The 25,887-nt window shown below is 44.5% G+C and overlaps 1 protein-coding gene across 2 annotated transcripts in view; it reads left to right on the top strand.

The window, feature by feature from the left end:
- STAT1 (signal transducer and activator of transcription 1) overlaps positions 1 to 25,887 on the top strand; it is a 43,842-nt gene that overhangs the window by 8,142 nt on the left and 9,813 nt on the right. For both annotated transcript variants that reach the window (XM_081919199.1, XM_081919198.1), the window contains exons 5-20: positions 3,055 to 3,144; positions 4,341 to 4,419; positions 5,823 to 5,914; positions 7,778 to 7,929; positions 10,191 to 10,349; positions 10,506 to 10,598; positions 11,472 to 11,531; positions 12,073 to 12,102; positions 12,200 to 12,290; positions 13,900 to 13,938; positions 15,201 to 15,284; positions 15,869 to 15,967; positions 18,237 to 18,372; positions 19,995 to 20,044; positions 21,731 to 21,825; positions 25,362 to 25,501. In XM_081919199.1, coding sequence (XP_081775325.1) covers positions 3,055 to 3,144; positions 4,341 to 4,419; positions 5,823 to 5,914; positions 7,778 to 7,929; positions 10,191 to 10,349; positions 10,506 to 10,598; positions 11,472 to 11,531; positions 12,073 to 12,102; positions 12,200 to 12,290; positions 13,900 to 13,938; positions 15,201 to 15,284; positions 15,869 to 15,967; positions 18,237 to 18,372; positions 19,995 to 20,044; positions 21,731 to 21,825; positions 25,362 to 25,501 — 1,489 coding nt within the window. The remainder of the gene's footprint in view (positions 1 to 3,054; positions 3,145 to 4,340; positions 4,420 to 5,822; positions 5,915 to 7,777; positions 7,930 to 10,190; positions 10,350 to 10,505; positions 10,599 to 11,471; positions 11,532 to 12,072; positions 12,103 to 12,199; positions 12,291 to 13,899; positions 13,939 to 15,200; positions 15,285 to 15,868; positions 15,968 to 18,236; positions 18,373 to 19,994; positions 20,045 to 21,730; positions 21,826 to 25,361; positions 25,502 to 25,887) is intronic.

The following is a 25,887-nucleotide window of genomic DNA, read 5'->3' as shown; positions in this document are numbered from 1 at the left end:
ATCAAAGTTAAAACAAGTGAATGGGAGAGCCTTCTTAGGGTTGGCACCTCAGCTGTGGAACAATCTCTTCTCTTGAATTACTGTTGGGGTTTTTTAATAGTTCATTTTTTAAACAGTGTTGTTATACATTCACATCATTTTCAGTTTTTACACTCCGGGGATTACTTAGGTCCCTCGGACTCCCCCCCCCCCCCCCGGTGTGTTTTCCAATTCCCCTCTATATTTTTTGCATCTGATTACATTTGTCTAATCCATTTTATCTCCTTTTTTACCTTAACTAATATTACATTATAAGTGTTACAACAATCCTTCTAACGTTTTTAAGTATACACAGTGGCCTTTAAGATATTCTATAAACTTTCCCCACTCTTGACTGAATTTCTTGTCACCTTGGTGCTGTTAAAAAACATCTGCAAACAAATGCAGTTTCCCATGACGTCCAATTCAGCCCCAATTCCCTTTGAAACCAACGGTACTAAACGCCCCAGGCGTTTCCTGGAATGCTGGAATTCACAAAGCATTGGAACGGGCATTGCCGCATCCGTAGGACTTTAATTTTGTAGCCTGCATCTCCTTTCCCTGGACTCTAAAATCCCGTCATGACTCCCATATACCTGGGAGTAAGCGATCAAGCGACAGAATAATCTAGCCACATTAAGGAAGTTTTGTCCATGGTATGATTGTTTTCCACCTCGTCATTTTGACACTTTGGCATCCTGTTTGCAAACTTTAACAATTCCAAAAAACAGACGGGCTTTCACTTTTGCAAGATTGAATATACAGTACTGCCTTCGGCTGGTACTTGAGGGGGGATTTCAAAAAATTCCACTAGAGAAAGGGTTATGTCCCTGTGGAGATGGCAGTATTGAGTCAGTGGTTCACGTGCTTCTGGCTTGCAGTCTTCATAAAGATTTCAGGAGTCAGGTTATTACAGTGGTGCCTCGCAAGACGAAATTAATTCGTTCCGCAAGTCTTTTCGTCTTGCGAAGCACGGTTTCCCATAGGAATGCATTAAAAATCAATTAATGCGTTCCTATGGAAACCGAACCGCCTTCAGACCAGGTCTGGGGACAGTCTGTCCCCCGACCTCTTCTGAAGGCTGGCGGGGGCGAAAGTCTTTGCTTCCCCCCCCCGCCTGCCTTCCCGGGACAGCGGAGACTTTTCCGCTGTCCCGGGGGCTTTTAAAATGCTGGCAGGTGGCAGCGAAGCCTTCGCTGCTGCCCGCCAGCATTTTAAAATCGCCCCGGAACAGCGGAGGAATTCTCAGCTGTCCCGGGGCGATTTAAAAGCCCCCGGGAAGGCAGGCAGGGGGACAAAGACTTTTGCCCCCCGCCCGCCTTGGGAAGAGGTCCTGGACCTCTTCCGAAGGCGGGCGGGGGACAAAAGTCTTTGCTCCCCCCTGCCTGCCTTTCCGGGAGAGCGGGAAGGCAGCGCTGCCTTTTCCGCTCTCCCGGAAAGGCAGGCAGGGGGGAGCAAAGACTTTTGCCCCCCGCCCGCCTTGGGAAGAGGTCCAGGACCTCTTCCCAAGGCGGGCAGGGGGCAAAAGTCTTTGCTCCCCCCGCCTGCCTTCAAAAGCCGTCCGGGATAGCGGGAAGCGATTCCCTGCTATCCCGGACCGCTTTTAAAATGCTGGCGGTGGGGAGCAAAGCCTTTCGCCCCCGCCGGCCTTCCTGGACCTCTTCTGAAGTCCGGAGGGGGGGGAAAGGCTTTGCTCCCCACCGCCAGCATTAAAAAAAGGTCCCCGAGATTTCCCTATGGGCTTTCGTCTTGCGATGCAAGCCCATAGGGAAAATCGTCTAGCGAAGCGTCGCAAAAACCGAAAAACCCTTTCGTCTTGCGGGTTTTTTGTCTTGCGAGGCATTCGTCTTGCGGGGCACCACTGTATTACCCCTCTATTATTCTCCACGCTGGGTTGCTCAACCATGGCTACTGCGTCCTTTCTTTTAGCAGATCAAGATGATCAGGTGACAGCAAAAATGGCAAGGTGTTAACGGGGTCAGTTAAAATAAGATCTACTACAGTGGTACCTCTGGTTATGAACTTAATTTGTTCTGGAGGTCCATTCTTAACCTGAAACCGTTCTTAACCTGAGATACCACTTTAGCTAATGGGGCCTGCCAGCACGCTGCCAGCACACAATTTCTGTTCTCATCCTGAGGTAAAGTTCATAACCTGAGGTACTGCTTCCCGGTTAGCGGAGTCTGTAACCCAAAGTGTTTGTAACCGGAGGTGTTTGTAACCCGAGGTACCACTGTATTTGATTATTGATGTAAACTCCCAAAATGTGTTTTCTATAGTTAAGTTTTTACCTCTATTTTCAGTACATTTTATTTTATTTTATTGCTATGGCTAGTGGCTGATGCAAATAAAGATTCTTCTGTTCTGGGAGTAAGACCCATTGGGTTCAGTGAGATTTACATTTGACAACACATGGGTGGGACTGCACTATTCGGTGTTGGTTTGAAGGATTTCTCCAAGTGAGGAGGTGTTCAGTTTGCCTGTCTCTTGTAGAGAATAATTTGTTTTGGGGGTTTAGTTCCTTGTACATAGCCAAGGGACACGGGTGGCGCTGTGGGTTAAACCACAGGACTTGCCGATCAGAAGGTCAGTGGTTCGAATCCCCACGACGGGGTGAGCTCCCGTTGCTCGGTCCCTGCTCCTGCCCACCTAGCAGTTCGAAAGCACATCAAAGTGCAAGTAGATAAATAGGTACCACTCCGGCAGGAAGGTAAATGGCATTTCCGTGCGCTGCTCTGGTTCGCCAGAAGCAGCTTAGTCATGATGGCCACATGACCCGGAAACTGTACGCCGGCTCCCTCGGCCAATAAAGCGAGATGAGGGCCACAACCCCAGAGTCGACCACGACTGGACCTAATGGTCAGGGGTCCCTGTACCTTTACCTTTACGTAGCCATACGGGTGGACAAACTGCAGACCTTCAGATGCTGTCAATCTCCCATCGGTCCCAGCCAGCATGGGCATTGGTCAGAGGTGATGGGCATTGTCGCCCTCCGTCCCTCCTGCATGTTGCCATGCATTCTCATTTCCATTCCAGATGCAGCTGGGGACTATGCAGAACACAGTAGTGCTGGGCAGAGTGAAAGAACTGGATGCGAAAGTCAAAAGCGTGAAGGATAGTGTCACTGTAAGTATTGAAAGTCCAGGAGTTCTTAAGCTGAAACTTGTTGACGAAAAGCACTTGAAGGCATTCTGAGAGGTGTGAGAGCAAAATACGGGACTTGTCTTTTCTTGCCGCATTTGGACAGGGGTTTGTTTAGAGTCGCACAGCACTACCTCATCAGTGCTGCTGTCAGAGTTTTGTGAGCTGCTTTCTTGCAAGTTTACTTCACTTGCAATCTTGGTATATCGCAGGAAGAAACGCGACCACAAGTTTTCAACCAAAGAGAGGTTGGGCTATCGCCTTTTCCAGACAGTGTTTTTAGAAACCCACATTACGTTTGTAAGTTGTTTCATATTTGTTTTTAATGCTGCAACCCACCCTGGTTTCTTGGGGTGAAGGATGGGCAATAATTAAATAAACATACATGTTAAGCCCTACATTGTTTTCAGTTTCATTGAAATTGCCTAAACTAGCCTTTCCCAATGCTGGTCCACAAGATATTGCCAGGCTATGACCTTTAACCCTAGCCAGCTAGATCCTAATGGTAGTTGTCATACCAAATCCATAACCAAGCTTAGGGAAGGTTGATTTAGAATGAGTGCAGAACCTTTTTGCATCGTCATGGTTAAGAGTGGTCCCAGGGATGGTCTGGGAGCATCCGAGTTGCTGAAGCCCCGTGCCAGATTGGGACCAATGGAAAAACGATGTGTTAAGCATTGCATCTGCAGTGGGAGCCAGTTTTGCGGGCTTTCTTAACCCAGCACCACCAACAGGTCTTTCTAGTGTCTCAACGCACATTCCACAATCCCTGTACTTTTGGAATCTGAACCAGCGTTAAAGTTAACCAGAGTTAAGTGTGAATGTCTTTACTGAGTCACTGCCTATTCTAGATGTCTAAATTGGTTTACTTAGACAAGTCATGACTAAACAGTCTCTCCTTTCGGTCCTCGAAACTTCACTATAATGAGCCAGTATGGTATAGTGGGTTCAGGTGTTGGACTAGGAATGGGGGAGGCTTGGGTTCAAATCTCTACTCAGACACATCTCACTGGGACATTCAGTCTCTGTCTCTCTTAGCCTAACCTTACCCCTCACAGAATTGTTGCAGAGATAAAAGGGGGTGGGAGGAATAACCTGAGCTCCCGGTAGGAAAGGTGAGTGGGGCAACTTAAGAATTCTTTGCCATTTCCCAGTGCGTAAGCTTGTCATTGCTTTTCCAGGGAATTGAACAGATCATCAAAAATCTGGAGGATGCGCAAGACGAATACGACTTCAAATACAAAACCTTGCAGGTCAGAGGTGAGCAGTTCAGCTTTGCAGGGGTTCAAAACCATAGCCATTCTAGAAAAATGCTTGTGATGCTTTGTCGGGAGTTGCGATTTGAGGGTGAGGCCGGCTTTTCATGTGAAGCTTATTTATAGAAAAGATAAAGGGACGCGAGTGGCGCTGTGGTCTAAACCACTGAGCCTCTTGGGCTTGCTGATTGGAAGGTTGGCAGTTCGAATCCCTGCGACGGCGTGAGCCTCCCGTTGCTCTGTCCCAGCTCCTGCGAACTTAGCAGTTTGAAAGCATGCCAGTGCAAGTAGATAAATAGGTACCGTTTTGACGGGAAGGTAAATGGCGTTTCTGTGCGCTCTGGTTTCCGTCACGGTGTTCCGTTGCGCCAGAAGATGGCCACATGACCAACCTGTCCGTGGGCAAACACCGGCTCTGTCGGCCTGAAAGCGAGATGAGCGCAGCAACCCCATAGTTGCCATCCAGTAGTCCTTTTCTCTCAGTCTTATTTCCTTAAAGAAAAAAAAAAAACCTTGGCACCATACATTTTCTCTCAGGAGCCAGGCAATTGTTTCCTCAGGGACAGAATGCAGGACTTAACATTATGAAGACAGCCTGAGGCCTTAACAGAAAGGGAAAATTGTCAGGTGGGAGAGGAGCTCTTAACCCTTTCTGTATGTGCTGTTTTTCCTTTATAAAAATGCTGGCTTCCGCCATTTAATATTTTTTTATCCCAACGGATATTTATCCCAACGCCATTTAATATTTTTTTAACCCCCCGGGGGGGGGTGAGAGAGAGAGAACGCACCATACCTGGCTAAGTGCCTCTAGCAAATTACTTCGGAAAATGAAGGTTTGGGGAGGGTCTGCGCGAGACATCTGGCTGCCTGAAGCAAATGGCGTCTCCTCCATGGGTCCCAGGATGTGGCTGGCTGAGTTTGCTTCGGCACCTGAGACAGAAAATCCCACAAGCTCGTCTGCCAGGGAATAATACAGGAATGAATTTAAAAACTTAACTTTGTTTCCCTCTCATTACACTCTAAATCGGCTGCCTATGAACAGCTTGTGAGTTTGGGAACATTGGTTTCTTGAGATAAGAATGTAAGTCCGCCCTCGAGGGTTTACTCTTCTGTTGAACGACACAATATATATGTGGGCTTTGAGGATGGAATTAATACCAGTTTCCCTAAGCATCATTAACAAGGAAGTCAGTCTTAAAACCTTTGTCTATAATGCGCAGGAATAGGTTCCTGGTTTTCCGAGCACTTCTGCTTTTGAAGGGGACAAAAAAAATCTCCCCTCCTAAATACATTCCAGCTGCTGAGCTATGTGGTTTTACTTTTCTTTTTAAAAGTTCTACAAACTTAAGAGTGTTCTTTAAATGTAATGCCGTAACACAGGAATTCTTCTTTGGTCTGTTTTTGCAGAAAATGAGCCCTGTGGTATGACCCAGGAAGACTTCCTAAAGGAAAAAATGCAGCTCCACACAATGTATTTGCAGCTGGACCTCATGAGACAGGTGATTCTTTGGTGAACTTGTGGAACTTTACTTGTCTAAATTGCTGGTATGCAACTCCCTCCCCTCTCCCTTGGCTTAGCACAGGTGGGGAAATGGCTGGCAGGCAGTCAGTCAGGCGTTTTCCTTAAGAAACATCTTGACCACTTGTGCTTCATCTCTCCTTGCAAAGTACAGGGAAACTTTGGTTTTTATTCAAGGCCAGGGGTAGCCAACACACAGGACTTTCCAGATGTTAAACATCAGCCCAAGCCAGCACATAGCTGTCAACTTACAGATTTGAAAATAAGGGACCAGCAGCCTTGGAAATAAGGGACCAACAGCCAAAATAAGGGACCTGAAGCCTCACCTGTTCCAGGCACTCCAGTCTTCCAGCAGTCTGGTCAAACTCATGCTGGTAGCTTCGAGAACACTGTCCAACCAACTTTGTAACCAGAGGTTCAACTGAATAGAATCTGAATCACATGCGCCACAAGGCCTATGCAGCCTCAACTTAAGATGGCTCCCCGGCCTGGCTTTGCACTGCAAAGTTTGCAGCAGCACGTGCAACAAAATGGCGTCCAGCATTGAAAAACCCCCTCAGCTTGCATTAACTAGCCACACACATGGCATGCAAGCTCCACCCCCCCGTCATTCTTAGACTTCTTATTGGGTGAGCAACACAGCCAAGCAACACAGTTGGAGCCTCCCTCCTCCCTGGCCGACAGGGAGGGAGGGAGAGGAGCTGCTTCCTTTGAAATTTAAGGGACATCATTTAAGGGACATCCATCAATAAGGGACAGCAACGTGACATGGCGCTGGAATAAGGGACTGTCCCTTCAAATAAGGGACACTTGACAGCTATGTGCCAGCATGGCCCAATGGTCAGGAAATGAAAAGTCCATTACATTGGCTGCTCCAGGCCATGCTTTCAGCAGAGGGAGAAACTCGAACAAGCTTTCAGTGGTACCTTGGTTCCCAAATTTAATCCATTCTGGAAGTCTGTTCCAAAACCAAAGTGTTCCAAAACCAAGGTGCGCTTTCCCATAGAAACTAATGCAAAACGGATTAATTTACCATGAATTTTACTATCTAACGAGACCATTGATCCATAAAACAAAAGCGATAATCAATGTACTGTACAGTACTATAAAATAAATAAGACAGTACTGTAGATGATAAAATTTAATGATGATAGTCATTGTTTGGGTGGGGGGCTTTTATCCATTTCTGTAGTCACACAATTGATCAGTAGCTGCACAGTCACAAAAACAAATTAGCCGAAAAAGCCTCAAAAACAAAAGCGCAAAATAAATAGCAAAAACAAAAGTGCCAAACTTAATCCGTTCCGGAAGTCCGTTTGACTTCCGAAATGTTTGAAAACCAAGGCGTGGCTTCTGATTGGTGCAGGCGCCCCGGAAACAATAGCTGACAGCTGCATCGGATATTTGGCTTCCGAAAAACATTTGAAAACTGGAACACTTACATCCAGGTTTTCGGCGTTTGGGAACCAAAGTACCACTGTAGTTGGTTCCTTGTACAAACTAAGCATGTGTCCTGTTGCACTTCCCAAAGCCTATTACTGCAAACGTTTCTGGATGTGGAGGCATGTTTGGAAATGTGAGCAGCTTTCCTGGTCATTGCAAAGTACCCATTTTACAGAAGGAAAAACTGGCGAGCCTCAGAAGCGCACCCCGAAGGCAAAAAACCAGAGACCGCAAAGGAGAACCTCTCTGTCTCCAAACATACAACCCCTCTCAACCAATCAAGATATGAGGATGAAGGGGCCAGTTTACATATTTAATAAATAATAAATGCTATTGACGTGAGATGGTTTTTAGAATTCTAAATGCTCTTACTCATTCCTGAATGGCTCTCTGTCGCTAGGATGTGCTACAGAGAATAGCCAATGCGCTGCATGTGTCGGAACACACCCAGAACGCCTTGATTCGAGAGGAGCTGGTGGAATGGAAGCAGCGGCAGCAAATGGCTTGCATCGGAGGGCCGCCCAATGCTTGCTTGGACCAGCTTCAGAACTGGTAGGCCTCTCCTAAGCAAGGCCTTTTGGGGAGGAGTCTGGAAAGAACCGAGCCCTGCAAAACTTGCTTGAGAATTGTATGTTGAGGCTGCTTTTCCAAAGCTGCTTGGGGAAGCGGGGAGTGTAAATGGGAGCCTTCGCACAGCCTTGAAGTCCCCTTATTGAACCTAAGCAGCTCTGAGTCTGCTCAGTGCCTGGATAGGAGACCACTTTTATTTTATTTTATTTTGAATTTATATACTGCCCTATACCCAGAGGTCTCGGGGCGGTTCACAGAAAAGATCACAATATGTAAAATCCAAATAAGAACAATAACCCAATAATACACGCCCCCCCTAAAAAAGAGCCACACTTTAAAAGGGTATAAGATGTCGCATCAGGTCAACCAGAGGCCTAGTTAAAGAGGAACACTTCTGCCTGGCGCCTAAAGGTGTACAGTCGTACCTTGTTTTGCGACCGGCATCTGTTCCGGAGCACCGGACGCTAGACAAAAAGGACGCACGACAAAGCGTGTGCGAGTGGCAAACCTAGAAGTAACCCGTTCCGGTACTTCCAGGTTTGCCGCGGACGTTCGGCAAAATGGATGCTCGACGAGGCGGACTCAAAACGAGATACCACTGTATAATGAAGGGGCAGGTGATCTTCCCTGGGAAGAGCATCCCAGAGACGGGGAGCCACCGCAGAGAAGGCCCCGTTCTCGTGTTGCCACCCTCTGGATCTCTCAAGGAGGAGGCACACAAAGGAAGGCTTCAGAAGATGATCTCAGGGTCTGGGTAGGTTCATATGGAAAGAGGCGGTCCTGGAGATATTGCGGTCCTGAGTTCCACATTGGAACTGCACAGTGGAGAGAAAGCAGGTTAATACAGGTGACTTGAAGCGACCGCCAAGACATAAAACAACGATCTTGAAAGACCTACACTGGCTCACAGTACATTTCCGAGTACTATTCAAAGTGTTGGTGCTGACCTTTAAAGCCCTAAACAGCCTCGGTCCAATATACCTGAAGGAGCGTCTCCACCTCCATTGTTCAGCCCAGACACTGAGGTCCAGTGCCGAGGACCTTCTTGCGGTTTCCTCACTGCGAGAAGCCAAGTTACAGGGAACCAAGCAGAGGGCCTTCTTAGTAGTGGCGCCTGCCTTGTGGAACGCCTTCCCACCAGATGTCAAAGAGAAAAATAACTACCAAACTTTTAGAAGACATCTGAAGGCAGCCCTGTTTAGGGAAGCTTTTAATGTTTAATAGGTTATTGTATTTTAGTGTTTTGTTGGAAGCCGCCTAGAGTGGCTGGGGGGACCCAGTCAGATGGGCAGGGTATAAATAATAAATTATTATTGTTCAGTTAATGTTTCCTGCAGATTCTCCTCTGTGCTTATCAACATCCACTGGTCCAAACTCTGCATTCTCTCTGCTCCACACCGTGGGAGGCATTAACTAAGGAAGACAAGGGCAATGTCTTCCCTTTTCTCTCAAGGCCGCTAACCCTAACCCTCCTGCCTTTGCAATGTTCAGAAGCAGGATGTTTGTTGGGTCTGCTCTGTTGAGCACCCTGACAGGAAGACAAAACAGGTTCCTGAGCTGCCTCAGAGGTCGGCTTTTTTCCCCTCTGCCAATTGGCTTTGCTGAGGGTGGCGCTGTGGGTTAAACCACAGAGCCTAGGACTTGCCGATCAGAAGGTCGGTGGTTCGAATCCCCGCAACGGGGTGAGCTCCCGTTGCTCGGTTCCTGCTCCTGCCAACCTAGCAGTTCGAAAGCACGTCAAAGTGCAAGTAGATCCGACGGGAAGGTAAACGGCATTTCCGTGCACTGCTCTGGTTCGCCAGAAGCGGCTTAGTCATGCTGGCCACATGACCTGGAAGCTGTACGCCGGCTCCCTCGGCCAATAAAGCGAGATGAGCGCCGCAACCCCAGAGTTAGCCACGACTGGACCTAGTGGTCAGGGGTCCCTTTACCTTTATATTGGCTTTGCAGGCCTTGGAGGAATAAGTTTTTCTCTCCCTCCACCCCACACCCCAAGTCTCTGAAGCGGCAAGTTGACGCAGGAGTGTTTTGATCTCAGGTGCTGGGACCTGCTGTGCTCCTAAGTTTTGCAGAATGAAAAGCTGTTAAGGTTGGGATATGCAAGCACTGCTTTTCCTTTTCTTTCCTAGATGAAGGAAATTTGTTCCCCCTTGGTCAAGTAGAGCGTGTTCAAATCTTAACTCTGCTGTGTTCTAGCTGCATTGCTTAGCCATGTTAAAATATATAACGCTTGTAAATGGTAGGTTTACTACAGTAGCAGAGAGTCTTCAGCAAATTCGCCAGCAGCTTAAAAAGCTGGAGGAGTTGGAACAGAAGTTTACCTACGACACAGACCCCATCCCTCAGCAGAAAAATGGGCTGTATGAACGGACATTGGGCCTCTTCAAGCAACTGATTCAGAGGTAGGCTTGGGGGTTTTGTTTTGGGTTTCTTGGGTCCGTTAAAAATGAACCAAAATATTAAAATAGATTATATTCTTAATGTCGCTCTTTTGTGCCCTTTGCCATAATTCATTCTCTTGTTGAGACAAATTAGAATGCCATTTCTTCTTTGTCCAGTTCCTTCGTGGTAGAAAGACAGCCTTGCATGCCGACCCACTCTCAGAGACCTTTGGTGGTGAAGACTGGAGTGCAATTTACAGTAAAACTCAGGTAATCCGCCCCCCCTTAAATGATCCAGATTATTGAGCTTTTAGGTTAAAAACAACCAACCAGCAACACGTTTCAAGGCGGCCATTCCACACCACTTGTAATGTTACAACTCCAAACCAGGGAGAAAATGGTACCATGTCTTGTCCAAACCACGGAGGAAAATTGTGCCCAAACAAAAGGGCAGTAATTGGAAAAAGTGTCACGTTTCTGTTTGTGGACCAGTTGCAAACTTACAGCTAAGGCAACATATCTGACACTACTAATTTCTCACTACCTTTAGTACAGGGGTCAGCAACCTTTTTCAGCAGGGGGGCCGGTCCACTGTCCCTCAGAACTTGTGGGGGGCCGGACTATATTGGGAGGGGAAATGAACGAATTTCTATGCCCCACAAATAACCCAGAGATGCATTTTAAATAAAAGCACACATTCTACTCATGTAAAAACACGCTGATTCCCAGACTGTCCGCGGGTCGGATTCAGAAGGTGATTGGGCCGGATCCGGCCCCTGGGCCTTAGTTTGCCTACCCATGCTCTAGTAGTTTCTCTATCCAATGAAAAGCCAATTCTACAGAGCACTTGTCGGGTAGTGGTTGGTTGAGCTGAACGATCTGTGGTGTTCCAGCTATTAGCTGGCTTCTGGCAAGTGTGTGCATGACAAAACCAGATGGGGGCTGCTTCTCTAAAACGTTGTGGTTTGGGATGGGCACACGTTGATCTTCAGTATATGAATCAGCTCCCCTGTTGCTATGTGTGGAAATGAAGCTTTCTTTGTTGTCTTGAGAACTTGAAGGAAATGCAAGGCTCGTCGTGAAGTTAAAGATGGGAGTAATTTCTTCATTAACACACTAGTGATATATGTCTTGTGCTTCCAGATTACTGGTGAAACTACAGGAACTGAATTACAAATTGAAGGTGCAAGTTGTGTTTGATAAGTAAGTGACGCCTTGCATATGTTATTGACATCCAGATCAAAATTTCACTCAAAACTGAAGCATCAGTTGTTATTTACCTTTGCCCTCTTTCTCTACCCATTTAACTGTAGCCGCCTTTATTCCAACCAGAAGAAAGCTTCTCTGAAAGCTTTCCACTTTCTAAGAAACATCATGAAGGGTGACTGAAAATAGACAATCTACTAGTGGCTGTAGGGTTGAGATTGCATCCACACAATCCATTTAAAGCTTACCCTGATTCCACCTGTGACAATAGATCCCTGTTATCCTTCCCCAGCTTTTCATACCTTCCCTATTTCTGTTTACGGACTCAAAAGTAAAAATTCTGGTATGGTTTTCTGCTGACAGGTCTTGCTCATCTTTGAAATAGCAGGTCCTGCAATATATAACATTTGCACACTGGAGACGTTTACCACTGCTTAAAACACACACTAAAAAAACTACAGTAAAATGGATAAATTTGCCACATACATTGTCAGCTCTATATAATGGATCTCCCCTGACTATTTTTATTCCTTTGCAGAGACGTCAACGAGAAAGTTGCTGTTAAAGGGTACGTTGACTTCTTGTGTGCACTACTGCTTGTTGTTCTTGTTACACAGTGAATTGATTAGTCTCCAAAAAACTTTTAAAATCTGTTTTCACTGAAGATTTAGAAAATTTAACATCTTGGGGACGAATTCCAAAGTAATGAACATGGAAGAGTCGAATGGAAGCCTGTCAGCAGAATTTAGACATCTGGTGAGGCATATCTTTTTGGCATTCAGATTCTCAAAATAATCTTCATAATGTTCTGTCTTCGTTGTCCCCCAAAACGTTCTGTGCTACTGATGTTTGTGTATTGAAGGGGTAAATATTCCATACAGGCCACAATTATCAAGTCTGTCACTGTTTTGTATTCACAACCTGCTTTTATTTAATACACACACACACACACATATTTGTGTGTATGTATATACAATTACATACAATGCACAAACACCCCTATTCCTTTTTGGCAGGATTGCTTTCGTAAGAAGTCGTCTTGTTCTTTCCTTCTGTGCCAGAGCTTTTCCATTTATAAGACTAGCTGTTTGTTTGTCTTTTACCAAAAAAGTAGGTTTAAAATTGGGGCTGGTCTTATACACAGGTAGTGCCGAGGGGTGTTTTCTTAAATTGGAGTCCCCAAAAATAGGGGGCATCTTATACATGGGGGCATCTTATACATGGAAAAATACAGTAATTTTGAAATATTTACCTGCTTTGTTTTTTTTTAAAAATGTGGTTTTTTTAACGTGTGCATTAATTCAGTTATACTCCATTATTAATGTTGGTACATTTCTTAGACAGTGGTACCTCCGGTTGTGAACAGGATCCGTTCCAGAGGTCCGGCCGTATCCTGAAGTTTTTGCTACCGGAGGTGCCGCTTCTTCGCATGCGCAGAGGCGGGTTTTTTTCGCTTCTGCACATGCGTGCGCGGCGAAACACTTCCAGGTTTGCCGGTAACGTAACCAGAAGTTTATGTTACCTGAGGTTCCACTGTATAGCACAAACTAAGGTTTCTTTACAGACCCATAACTAGGGCTGGGCAATACCTGGTTTTCAAAGTTGTGATATGTCAGCAGCTAAACATCGTGTTATATCAATATATCACAAAGTCTGAAGTAAGGATGGAGCTGTGTGGAAGTATTGGCTGGCTTCACGGTTTTCCCCACATCGTGATTTTTACTGGATTGTTGAATATTGCATTATTTGATATAAGTTGTTAAAGTTATGTTTTTATATCGGCATTTTTTGTATAGGATCAGATTGTTATTAGGCATCTGTTTTGTTGTTTCTTCAGCTTGTAAATGGCCTTGTGTGTAGTAATATAGAAGGGCAACATACAAATTAAAAGTGAAATGAAAGTATTGGGGGTGTGGGGAGACACAATATCACAAATTTTTCTTTCAATGAGAAAGGGGAAAAGATTTAAAACAAAGTCCTTCGTGATTCACGTGAAATATAATTGCACAACATTGCCACCTGTGAGTCTGATGTTGACTAGTTTCATCCAGAGCTTCCTTTGGGAGAATCTAGTAAAGGGGTAGTCAAACTGGTGCCCTTCCAGGTGTTTATTGAACAACAAGTCCCATCATCCTTGACCATTGGCCGCACTGGCCAGGGCTGATGGGAGTTGGAATACAGAACATCTAGAGGGCACTAGGTTGGTGATGTTTGTGTTAGGGTGTTGCTCACCCCTGGCTAGTCAAAATGTGCACCATGGTTTGGCACCTGACACGTTGGCCTTTGAACTGTGTCTTTGATTGGTTAATATACTGAAAAATGAACATAAATGTCACTCACTTTGAGACATTTCGTCATTCTACAGCAATTAAAGGAGCAAAAGAATCCGGGAAGAACCAATGAGGTAAGAGGAATCAACACTTATGCCGTTCATTTTGCCTGCTTGGTTTTCTTTTAATTGGATAGCGGATTTTTAATAAGAAATGGTAATAGACTACACAAAGGATTGCGGGCATCGCTGTGGTCCAAACCACTGAGCCTCTTGGGCTTGCCAATCAGAAGGTCAGCTGTTCAAATCCCCGCAACGGGGTGAGCTCCCGTTGCTCTGTCCCAGCTCCTGCCAACCTAACAGTTCAAAAGCAGACCAGTGCAAGTAGATAAATAGGTACCGCTGCAGCAGGAAAGTAAATGGCATTTCTGTGCGCTCTGGTTTCCGTCACAGTCTCATTGCTCCAGAAGCAGTTTAGTCATACTGGCCACATGACCCGGAAAGCTGTCTGCGGACAAACGCCAGCTCCCTCGGCCTGAAAAGTGAGATGAGCGCCGCAACACCATAGTCGCCTTGGACTAGACTTAACTGTCCTGGCGTCCCTTACCTATTTTACCGCACACCATGACTCCCCATAGATTTGAGGTTACTCTTGCTTGAACCTTAGCCTGTAAATGTTAAACCTGATATTGGTTAGAGTGATAATATAATTATATAACTGAAAAAAGTACCAAGGTCTCTCTTGTTAACCTTTCATATAGAAGAGCAGGATTTTTAGCTCAGCATATCAGATATTTTATTTTCCCCATCCCACTGGGCCAGCTTTTGACAGGTGGGTGGGGCCACCTTCCTGTTAGGCACCTGATGCAATAATGATGTCGGGTGATTGACAAGTGGTTGTCCCACCTATATTGGGGGGGCAGAGATACTGTCCAATGAGGATTGCACAGGAAGTTCAGTCCTTTTCCTAAAAATAAAAAATAAAAATGGAAATTTCAACACAATAGTTTTATCAAAAATACATCATCCACAATATATTATTGTTCCCCTCCATTTTTTTTGCCCTCCCCTCCCCCTAAACAAACAAACAAACAAAAACCAACCTCCCACCTCACACCCAGACTTCCCTCAGCTGCTTTCTCTGGTTTCTCAACATATTTCTATCTGCATGTTATCAAATTGTAAAAATCCTCAAGTTGTCTTTCTATACATTACAATAAACAGTTTGTGAACCTGCCGAAGAGTCCAGTTCATTTTCAGTCCTATGTTCTGAAGGGTTTGGAGAATCTAACCAGTTCCCTTCTTCTCCAGCGAACGGGATCAGGGATCGGGAGTTGTGTAGTGTGACAGATTCCTGTAATTGTAATTTTTTAAATCTGCCCTTTTCCTATATAAAGGGGCCTCTCATTGTAACAGAAGAACTCCATTCTCTCTCTTTTGAGACAACGCTGGAACAGTGGGGCCTCATAATTGAACTAGAGGTAAGTGTGTCAACTACTCAGGACATAAGGCTATATGTATGTAGCAAGAGTGGAGTGAATTTTGGGAAAAGTCTTGTCCCAATCTACCCACGAACCAAACTGTGAACACAGCCTGGCACTTACTTGTTTGTTAGATTGGCCCAGCTATGTCTCGTTTGCCAAACTGGGAGCAGTTTGCTTTTGTGGTAAAAGGAATTATATGAAGTTTGGCTCGCCCTGCAGTTTGGTTTGTTTTTAAATTCACCAAAGAGCTTTGAGCGTAGAAAAGTGAATCTTCCAACCTTGGCTATACAGGCAACGACCAATTTTAGTTGCATCTGAGCATGTGCGCATCGTGCCAAACCAGGAAGCAGCCCTGAAACGTCACAGAGATGTCATGAAAGGCGACATGCGCATGGTCCACCGATGCGCTTTGGGGTCTGGAATGCAACCCCCCGCACAAAATGAGGGTTGCCTGTCATACATTTCTGTGTCAAAATATCCAGCCATGTTCTGCTAATTAATGACATGGTGATGCTGCCTAAAAGAATTTGGTACTGTGTCTCCCCTTAATTTCCGTGCCTTTGACCATCTTCACTTCCCAGACCACCTCCCTTCCTATTGTTGTGATCTCCAATGTCAGCCAGCTGCCGAGTGGATGGGCTTCCATCTTGTGGTACAACATGCTGACAAATGAGCCCAAGGTGAGTTTCCTGGCATCCTTTTTTAAGTGCAGGATTTGGGTGGGTGAGTGGATATTGAAACAGTTGAAAGAATACTCTTTTATTAAAGCAAGCCCCATTATTTTGTTCATCAATTTACAGTCGTACCTTTCTTTTCAAACAGCTTAGTTCTCAAACATTTGGCTCCCAAACACCGCAAACTCAGAAGTGAGTGTTCCGGTTTGCTAACTGTTTTTGGAAGCCGAATGTCTGATGTGGCTTCCAATTGGCCGCAGGAAGCTCCTGCAGCCAATCAGAAGCCGCGCTTTGGTTTTTGAACGTTTTGGAAGTCGGAACAGAATCCATTTTGGAAGGTACGGCTGTATTTATTAAATTTATATCCTGCTCTTCGAAGAACTTAGGGTAGCAAATACATCAATAAGTAAAGAAAGTCTCCTTTAAAAAAAAATAAATTAAAAACTTCTGAAAGAAAGCAATCGCCCTCTTACAGCTAAAGAGCATTGTAACTTACCAAAGTCAATAATAGTACATGGCACAAAAGGAAAATGATTGGGACAGAGGAGGAAGCAAGCTCTGGTTTTGAAGGCTCTGTTTATGAAGGCTGATAATCCAAGCATTGCTCATATCTGTGCACAGACCCATTGACCATAAGTTCAACATAAGACCCATTGAACATGGACATAAGTTATTTCAGTGAGTTTACCCTGAGTATGGCCCATGTTGGATATCATTTCTTCGAACAACCATTTGGAATGAAAACTCTTTAAGGAGAAAGGAGCTAAAAGTGGCTGGCTTTTCAACTTATGGTTTTGCAATATTAAATAGCTCATGTAAAATGGTACCTTTTAAAAACGTAATTGGAAAGCTCCATTCAGTGATGAGATTTTCTTCACTTACATACGCTGAAGACCCAATTGGATACTTGATTTTTTTGGAATTGCTTTTATGACCGTTGCATAAACATTAGCATTGTTCGAACTCTTTTATACATGGCATTTTGGGGAGAAAAAGCAGCATTTTTCCTCTTGATTTAAATTGTACAAGGACAGTGCCATTCTCTGTGTAAGAAGAAATCACTTGCTTTGCTGATGTTGATCATATTTCACTTTAGAAAACGCAAACCAGCTGCTTCCCGTATAAAATTAAAAATGGGCATGGGAACATGCAAATGGATTGTAGAGTTGTCAACAAAAGGAAAAGGAAGAATGTGGACAAAATGCAGACAGGAGAAACTGCACACAACAGTCACAGAGAAAGCTTAAGGATTATAGTTAAATCCACAGCCATTTTTTTAAAATAACATTTTTGAAAACAAGCAACAAGTCGTAACTACAAAATTGCAGGAAATTTTATTGGTTCCCCCCCCCCTCACTCCAGCTAAAATAAACAATTATTGTTAGAGTTTCCATGTAGGTTGTCTGGAAATCCAAAGACCATTTTAAGGTATGCGCCCTGGTCTGCCTCCTGTTTCCTTTTGAAATAGTAATGCTTTGTGTTGCATCAGAAGGCACCACCCTCCTCAAAATGATTCCACGTTTCAGGAGTATATGTCTTGTTGAGTGGGAAGATAAAAATAGGTTTTTTTATGAGGAGGTTGAAGCTCCCTGATAGGGATGTAAAAACTCCCCACATGGGTGTTTAGGCTTAGCCTTGTGAGAGCCAATATGGTGCAGTACAGTGGTACCTCGGGTTACAGACTCTTTGGGTTACGTGTTTTCAGGTTACGGATGCACCGAAACCCGAAAGTACCAGAACAGGTTACTTCCGGGTTTCGGCGCATGCGCAGAATCACATCATGCGTGCACAGACGCGGTGCTGCAGGTTGTGAACGTGCCTCCTGCATGGATCATGTTCGCAACCCGAGGTTCCACTGTACTTAGTATTTCAAAATAAGGAGTGGGTCTAGACACAGGTTAAAAACACTATAAGTCAGAAATTAAATCGTTACAATGAAGGGGGGAAAATGCCTATGTAAAAATCCATATAAACTATTTTGCTCTCTGGCACCATCTGATGTTGGATATTTATAACACAATCAAAACATATTAATGTGACGAAATGTAGCCGAGTCCTAGGACCAAGGAGACTGGTTCAAATCTCCACTCTACCAATGGCTCTACCAATCATGTCTCAAGTTCCTTCTACCAAGCAAGGTTATGAGAATAAAATGGGAGAAATTTCTATGACATTTGGGCTCCTTTGGAAGAAAGGTGGGATGATATTCCTGTAAATAAAACATAAGTGAGTAAATAGTGGCTCAGATTCTAAATGCTATCCTTTTCCTCTCTAGAATTTGTCCTTCTTTCTGAACGCGCCGTGTGCAAGATGGTCGCAGCTTTCCGAAGTGCTGAGTTGGCAGTTTTCTTCTGTCACAAAGAGGGGACTCAACACAGAGCAACTGACCATGATAGGAGAAAAGTTACTTCGTAAGAGACGTTCAGAAATGTTGCTTGCACTGTCAACCTTCTTTAAAAAAAAATGCATGCACCTTCCCACCATGTTTAATAAGAGGTTATGCCATTTCTTTCATTTCTTTTCTGGCGCACAAGGCATAACAGTTTCATTTCTTATCGGTTAGGAGGGAGGAGGGAGAGAGAAAACAAAGCAGGAGACAAGGTAGAATAGAATAGAATAGAATAGAATAGAATAGAATAGAATAGAATAGAATAGAATAGAATTTATTATTTATGCCCCGCCCATCTGACTGGGTTTCCCCAGCCACTCTGGGCGGCTTCTAACAGAGTATTAAAATACAGTGGTCTGTTAAGCATTAAAAGCTTCCCTAAAGAGGCCTGCCTTTAGATGCCTTCTAAAAGTCTGATAGTTGTTTTTCTCTTTGACATCTGGTGGGAGGGTGTTCCGCAGGGTGGGCACCACTACCGAGAAGGCCCTCTGCCTGGTTCCCTGTAACTTGGCTTCTCTCATTGAGGGAACCGCCAGAAGGCCCTCTGCGCTGGACCTCAGTGTCCGGGCAGAACGATGGAGGTGGAGACACTCCTTCAGGTATACAGGGCTGAGGCCGTTTAGGGCTTTAAAGGTCAGCACCAACACCTTGAATTGTGCTCAGAAACGTACTGCAAATTATCTGCAAATTAACTGTAAAGTATCGGTTCAGCTTAGCTACCCCCTGGGAAGCTGTCAAGTCTCTACCTTTTCGCTCACCCATATATTGTCTTGTTGAAACACTCACCACAATGTTATTTCGATACTGGTATTCAACGATGTGGCAATTTATCACACAGCCCCTACTGTGGACCCCACCTGGCTGAAGCTTGCATGAAGCCCAGTTATGTAGCTCCTGCCCTAAAGAAATTGTGAGCTATTCACTCTTCGAATCTGTTTGAAATTGGAAGTATTTCTGGGTTTATTATTATTATCATTATTTTAAAAACATCACATTTGTCAAAAGCGAGAAGAAAGCAAAATCTGCCAACTTGATCAGAATATAATTGGGGAGGGAGTCCCATGGACTGCAAGAAGATCAAACGCATCCATTCTGAAGGAAATTAGCCCTGAGTGCTCACTGGAAGGACAGATCCTGAAGCTGAGGCTCCAATACTTTGGCCACCTCATGAGAAGAGAAGACTCCCTGGAAAAGACCCTGATGTTGGGAAAGATGGAGGGCACAAGGAGAAGGAGACGGCAGAGGACGAGATGGTTGGACAGTGTTCTCGAAGCTACCAACATGAGTCTGACCAAACTGCAGGGGGCAGTGGAAGACAGAAGTGCCTGGAATGCTGTGGTCCACGGGGTCACGAAGAGTCGGACACGACTAAACAACTAAACAACAACAAAGCATCCTGATTTGTCAGTTACTAGGAAATTCCTAAGTCCTTAGCACGGCAGTGCAGGTGGGAATAAGGCATGTTCCAATCAGCAGGACTTTTCTTTTCTGGGAGTCCTTCCTCTCCCTTTGCCCTTGGGATTTAAATTCAATCCTTTGTGTTCTTGGAGGGTAAGATTCTATCTCCAATCTTACATGTGATACAGATATATTAGCCTAATTACTATCTGAAGAGTAACATGGCGATAACTTGTTTCCCTTTAGCGAACGGATGCACTGCGGACGGCACTATTACTTGGGTGAGGTTCTGTAAGGTAGGATATTTCCTTTTTTCTTTTTCTGAAGGGGCCAGAGTCCAACCACTGCTGGATCCATTGATAACCAGTTGGTTGCCTAAGTCGGAGACAAACCGTAGTTTTATAAGGGAGTTTTAAGGTGGCGTGATAAAGGCCTTTGTTCGTCATCTCAAAAAAGTTGTTGTGGGGGTTTTTTTTAGCCACTGCACAAACCTGAAAAAATGTGTGTGGAGGCCATGGTGGAAAACAGAGCCTGAACTGTCATTTTTTTAAACTTTCTGGTGGGGAGGGGAAGCTGTTGTTTGCTAAAACAACTCTCCTCAGGTCTTACAATCTTGCATGCTCTCCAGTTGCCAGCAGAGGGTACTAAATAGAACAGAAAACACGTCAGTATACTGAGAATCATTTTGTTGTGGTTGTAATTTTACTGATACAGTGAGAACCAGGATGGGGGGAGATTGGGCCGAGGGGAGAGCACCCAAGAGAGGAGTCTTGTATTTTCGGAAAAACAGACTGTCTTGAGTGCACAACCATAGGCAACATTATATTGCTGTACCGCAATGTGTGCAATAGGAGTATCTCTCTCTCTCTCTCTCTCTCTCTCTGTCTCTCTCTCTCACACACACACACACACACACACACACACCCTCCTGATACAGGGAAGTGCACAGCGTACGCTGCATGTTTGGACTCTCTGTGGTTTCGGTCATTTTCAAGAGAAAGGCACATGTGCATAGTGCAATCTCTTTTGGTGCCCAGTTGCCTTCTATGAATCATCTTGCTCCAGACACCTTTTACTATAATAATAATAATAATAATAATAATAATAATAATAATAATAATTTATTATTTATACCCCGCCCATCTGGCTGGGCCTCCCCAGCCACTCTGGGTGGCTTCCATAAAAACGAAAAATACAGTAAAATCACACGTTAAAAACTTCCCTGAACAGGGCTGCCTTACTAGCTTTCACCAGGCTTGTTCATAGGTTACCCTGAGCACAAGTCGCAGACTGTGTTTGTGCATGTACAAGTGTTTGTGGTGGCTGGATTTTAAAAAAATATATAGTAATTATTTTTATTTTTATTATTTATATCCCACCTGTCTGGCTAGGTTTCCCCAGCCACTCTGGGTGGCTTCCAGCAGAATATAGAAACGTAATTGAATGTCAAGCGTTAAAAACTTCCCGATACAAGGGTTGCCTTCAGATGTCTTCTAAAAGTCAGATAGTTGTTTATTTCCTTGACATCTGATGGGAGGGCATTCCACAGGGTGGGCGCCACTACCGAGAAGGCCCTCTGCCTGGTTCCCTGTAACCTCACTTCTCGCAGTGAGGGAACTGCCAGAAGGCCCTCAGAGCTGGACCTCAGTGTCTGGGCTGAACGATGCGGGTGGAAAAACTCTTTACGGAGCAGTAGCTCAACTATTGGGCACACAAGTTTCACACTCATTGAATGCAATGTGTGAACACCCTTACGCACAATAGCATAGAGGTGGCCTTCAGACTCGTAAGACAGTTGGAATGCATGTGGGAACGGGAATGTATGGAACATAAAATCGGAATACCCAAGAACAGCTGCGAGGAAAAAAATTAATGAGAAGAGCACCGCTAATATAACGGATACTCTTAACGTAAGAGCTTGGTTGTGGTTAGCTGAAGTAGCAACTTCTAACGCACTGTTCTTTTGTTTCCTTCAATTTCAGGAAAACATAAATGACAAAAACGTTCCCTTCTGGTTGTGGATTGAAGGCATCCTTGATCTCATTAAGAAACATCTTCTCGCTCTCTGGAACGATGGGTAAGAATTTCAGAGGCTGCTAGAGGGCAGTGGATGGGCTTGGAATCCTAAATAAAACCACGTCCCACGTCTGGAATTATTATTATTATTATTAATAATAATAATAATAAATTTATTCCCCAGCCACTCTGGGCAGCTTCCAACAAAAGATTAAAAATACATTAAAACATCAGTTAAACAACATTAAAGGTGTTCCGGTTGGAATTGGGCATCTTACAATGCAGTCTTGGTGCATCTACTCCAATATAAGCGTCATTGAATTCATGGGATTTTATTCCCAGGGCCCTTGTCTTCCCCCTTGAAATCAGTGGTGCTTAAACAATGCTTAGCTCCCCCCCCCCCCAAAAAAAAGAGAGAGAACATTTTGCATATGGAATAGCCTTGGGGGCATGAGGAGAGAGAAACACAATGAAGGAGATTTCAGTTTTAAGGTAAGAAGGTTTACAGCAAGGATGGGAATCTGTCGCCCTGCAGATGTTGTTGCAATTCAGCTCCTCCCTGCCAGAATGACAGACAGTCAGAGATTTTTGGGAGTTGCAGTTCAGCAATATCTGGAAGGCCACAGTTTCCCTGCTCCTGGTTTAGGGACTGTTGTCAGAACGGCAGCTCAAAGACCATTAAAAAGCAGTTTAAATGGCTTATTATATATCTACTGGTAGGCTCCAAACAACAGCAGTCTAATTAATTGTGTAAACAGTAATTGCTCAGACCGTCAAACGATAGGCAGTGCTGAACGTGCACCCATTTCTCAAAACAGAACTTTAATTGCCCTGAAATTGCTTTTTTTTTTTTTTTTTACAGCACAGTATAAAGTATATATGGGGAGGAAGCTGGGGGATAAATAGACCTCCAGAGAGCTATTGAAGCTTGTTATCCACAGCATAGCAAACAGGTTTACTGAGAACATAAAAGCGTTTTTATGGCTTGCCTTCACTATGAAAAAGCAAGTAATGTAAAGAGACGGATAGATGGGACCTGCTGGAATATTTGCAGAATATTTGGGAGCTTAGGGATGTGGGTGGCGCTGTGGGTTAAACCACAGAGCCTAGGACTTGCCGATCAGAAGGTCAGCGGTTCAAATCCCCGCGACGGAGTGAGTTCCCGTTGCTTAGTCCCTGCTCCTGCCAACCTAGCAGTTCAAAAGCACATCAAAGTGCGGACTTCCGGGTCGGCGCCATCGCCGAATGGCGGGCTCCCTCCGAGCTCCGGAGGGAGCCTGCTCGGCAGGGGCTGGGTCCTACCGCACCGGCGATGCGGGGACCCTTAAAAACCACGGCCACGGAGGCCGTGGACATGGAGACTCGGCTGGCACCGTTAGCGCCCTCCCGACTCGTGAAGGAGCCTTTTTAAAGGCTACGGATCGGGTGCCGGGGAGAAGCGTGGTGCTTTGAGTCCTCTGCTATCCCTGCCGAGCGCAGCCGCGAGCCATCCGGCGGAGAGCGCTGACTTCTTCTATTGAAAATTTGGATCTAAAAGAAGAACCCGTGAGTAATTGGAATATGGACTAAAAAGAGGGATAAATTTTTTAAAATTAGGAGCGAACGGGGGAGGTGGAAAAAAGGAAGTCAGCCCCCCCCTAAATTGTAGAAGAGCCAAAACAAAGGACTGGATAACTAAGATCGAGTGGAACCTTATCTTGCCGAACTAGCAACTTCGCGAGGGAAAATTATAAGATTGAGCTGGAGGAGAAAAGTGGAATTCGTATTAAAAAGCAACCCCCCCCCCGGAACCCCCGGAGCGATCCGTGAAAATGCCTGGAGAAGAGTAACGGAGGTTTTGACAGCTGTCAAGAGCTGTCAAAACGGAATAATAAAACTGAGACTTTGTTATGAGGACTTTGCCGGTTACATATGTTATAAATTGGATATAAATTGTTTCAAATAAGGATCTACAAGCTATTTGGACTGGTGGATGTGATCTGGAAGGGAACATTGTTACTGTAATCCATCTAGAGGAGCTGAGGGATATTGCATGTGTTTTCGACGGGAAACTTGAACAGTTGAAGGGAACTTTTAACCTCCTGGGAAACTGCAGAAATGGAACATTATTTTGTCTACAGAGGGCTACACTCTACTGGAAACAATGGATTTATCTGTTGAAAAATGAAAGGAACATGATGTAATGTTTTGCTCTTGAACAACAAGCCTCTGCAGAGACACTAGAAGCTTTTGGAAAAAGAACATTTCTGTGAGGGAACAGGGAAGTAAAAAGGAGGAGAATGACTGACAAGAACAAGGAAACAACAAGAACTGGACAGAACTGGGGTGGGAACATTTGGGATATCCAGATTTGACAAGCTCATGGATATAAAATTGGAGTTTTTACTCCTGGTTATAAAAATCTGGATAGAAGAAATGGGCCCCTTTTTTGATAGACTCCTTCTATGATTGGACATTCGTAATTTAAAAAGACCGGTAAAGAACCAGAGGGATGTGGATTTATTGAAATGTGGGATCTTCAGGAAGATATTAGAAGTGGAGGGATAGGAGGAACGCAACAGGGAAAGAGGGGAGGGAAATTTGGAATCCAAAGGTTGTAAAATTATTGTCTGTTTTTATTTTATTTTCATCTGTATCATATTTGAAAGGGGGGAACTCGTGGAAGGGAATAGATCGACCTTAGGGGATGGAAATTTGGATAAATTAAGTTAATGATGATGAGTGTATTTTGGGAATAAGAATTTGTTGAATTTAATTGCTTTTTTGGAAGATTTGGAATACAAGAGGGGGTGGGGAGGGGAAGTCCTGGTTATTGGAAAAAAGTTTATAAATTGGATTTTATTTGTTTTAATTTGGAAAACCTTAATAAAAATTATTTAAAAAAAAAAAAAGCACATCAAAGTGCAAGTAGATAAATAGGTACCGCTCTGGTGGGAAGGTAAATGGCGTTTCCATGCGCTGCTCAGGTTCGCCAGAAGTGGTTTAGTCATGCTGGCCACATGACCCGGAAGCTGTACGCCGGCTTCCTCGGCCAATAAAGCGAGATGAGCGCCGCAACCCCAGAGTCTGCCACAACTGGACCTAATGGTCAGGGGTCCCTTTACCTTTACCTTAAACAGCAAAAAGGTTCTGCCTTGACCCCTCCCCTCCAAATTAAGGTGAAGGAAATGAGGAACAATTAGCAAGTTGCATCCCTAATTTATAATGCAACTTTTGATTTTGTGGTCAGTGAAGGTGGGTATTTTCTTACTTAATAGTAAAACCCAACTTTCACTCCAATGATTCTCCTAAATCTGTACTGTTGCCACGATGGGGGTGGAGACACTCCTTCAGGTATACTGAGCCGAGGCCGTTTAGCGCTTCAAAGGTCAGCACCAACTCTTTGAATTGTTCTCGGAAATGTACTGGAAATACTCATTTGTAAGCCGTTTTGGCAGTTGCAGGCGGATAGGACTTTACCCTAAATTGGTGCGAGTTGGGAGTCTCTAGACAATACCTTCAGGGCGCCAGGTTGGTGTCCTCTTGACTTACTACAAGGCCTAAGTCCTGTCACAAATGTTTTTGTGCATCTGTGCTCTTCTCTCTTTGACATTTCAGAAGCATCATCGGCTTCATAAGCAAAGAACGAGAACGTTGCTTGCTCAAGAATAAGCCCACCGGGACCTTCCTCCTGAGGTTCAGTGAAAGTAGTCGAGAAGGAGCCATCACTTTTACCTGGGCAGAAGGACCACAAAATGGTAGGCAAACAATCAAAAAGAACACTCATTTTGTGTTCAAGGGCTTAATTTTTTTTTAATACATTAAAATATATATATATATATATATATATATATATTTAAACCCATCCAATTTCATATTTTTTTGGGGGGCAGCACATATACTAAAATTGGAATGATACAGAGTAGATTATCATAGTCCTTGCGCAAGGATGACACGCAAATTCGTGAAGCGTTCCATTTTTAAAAAATTTTGTGCATGTGCCATTCTTCCAAGTTTTTCGTCTGATACCTGCATACAAGGAATGGTAGAATTCTTAAAAGCATCTTCACGTGGAACACTACCAAGATTGATACAGCGGTACCTCGAGTTACATACACTTCAGGTTACAGACTCCCCTAACCCA

The sequence above is a fragment of the Podarcis melisellensis genome (assembly GCF_964234715.1).
Source record: "Podarcis melisellensis genome assembly, chromosome: 1".
Taxonomy (NCBI): domain Eukaryota; kingdom Metazoa; phylum Chordata; class Lepidosauria; order Squamata; family Lacertidae; genus Podarcis; species Podarcis melisellensis.
The sequence above is the reverse complement of the archived record's forward strand: the minus strand, read 5'-3'. Positions and strand labels throughout refer to the sequence as shown.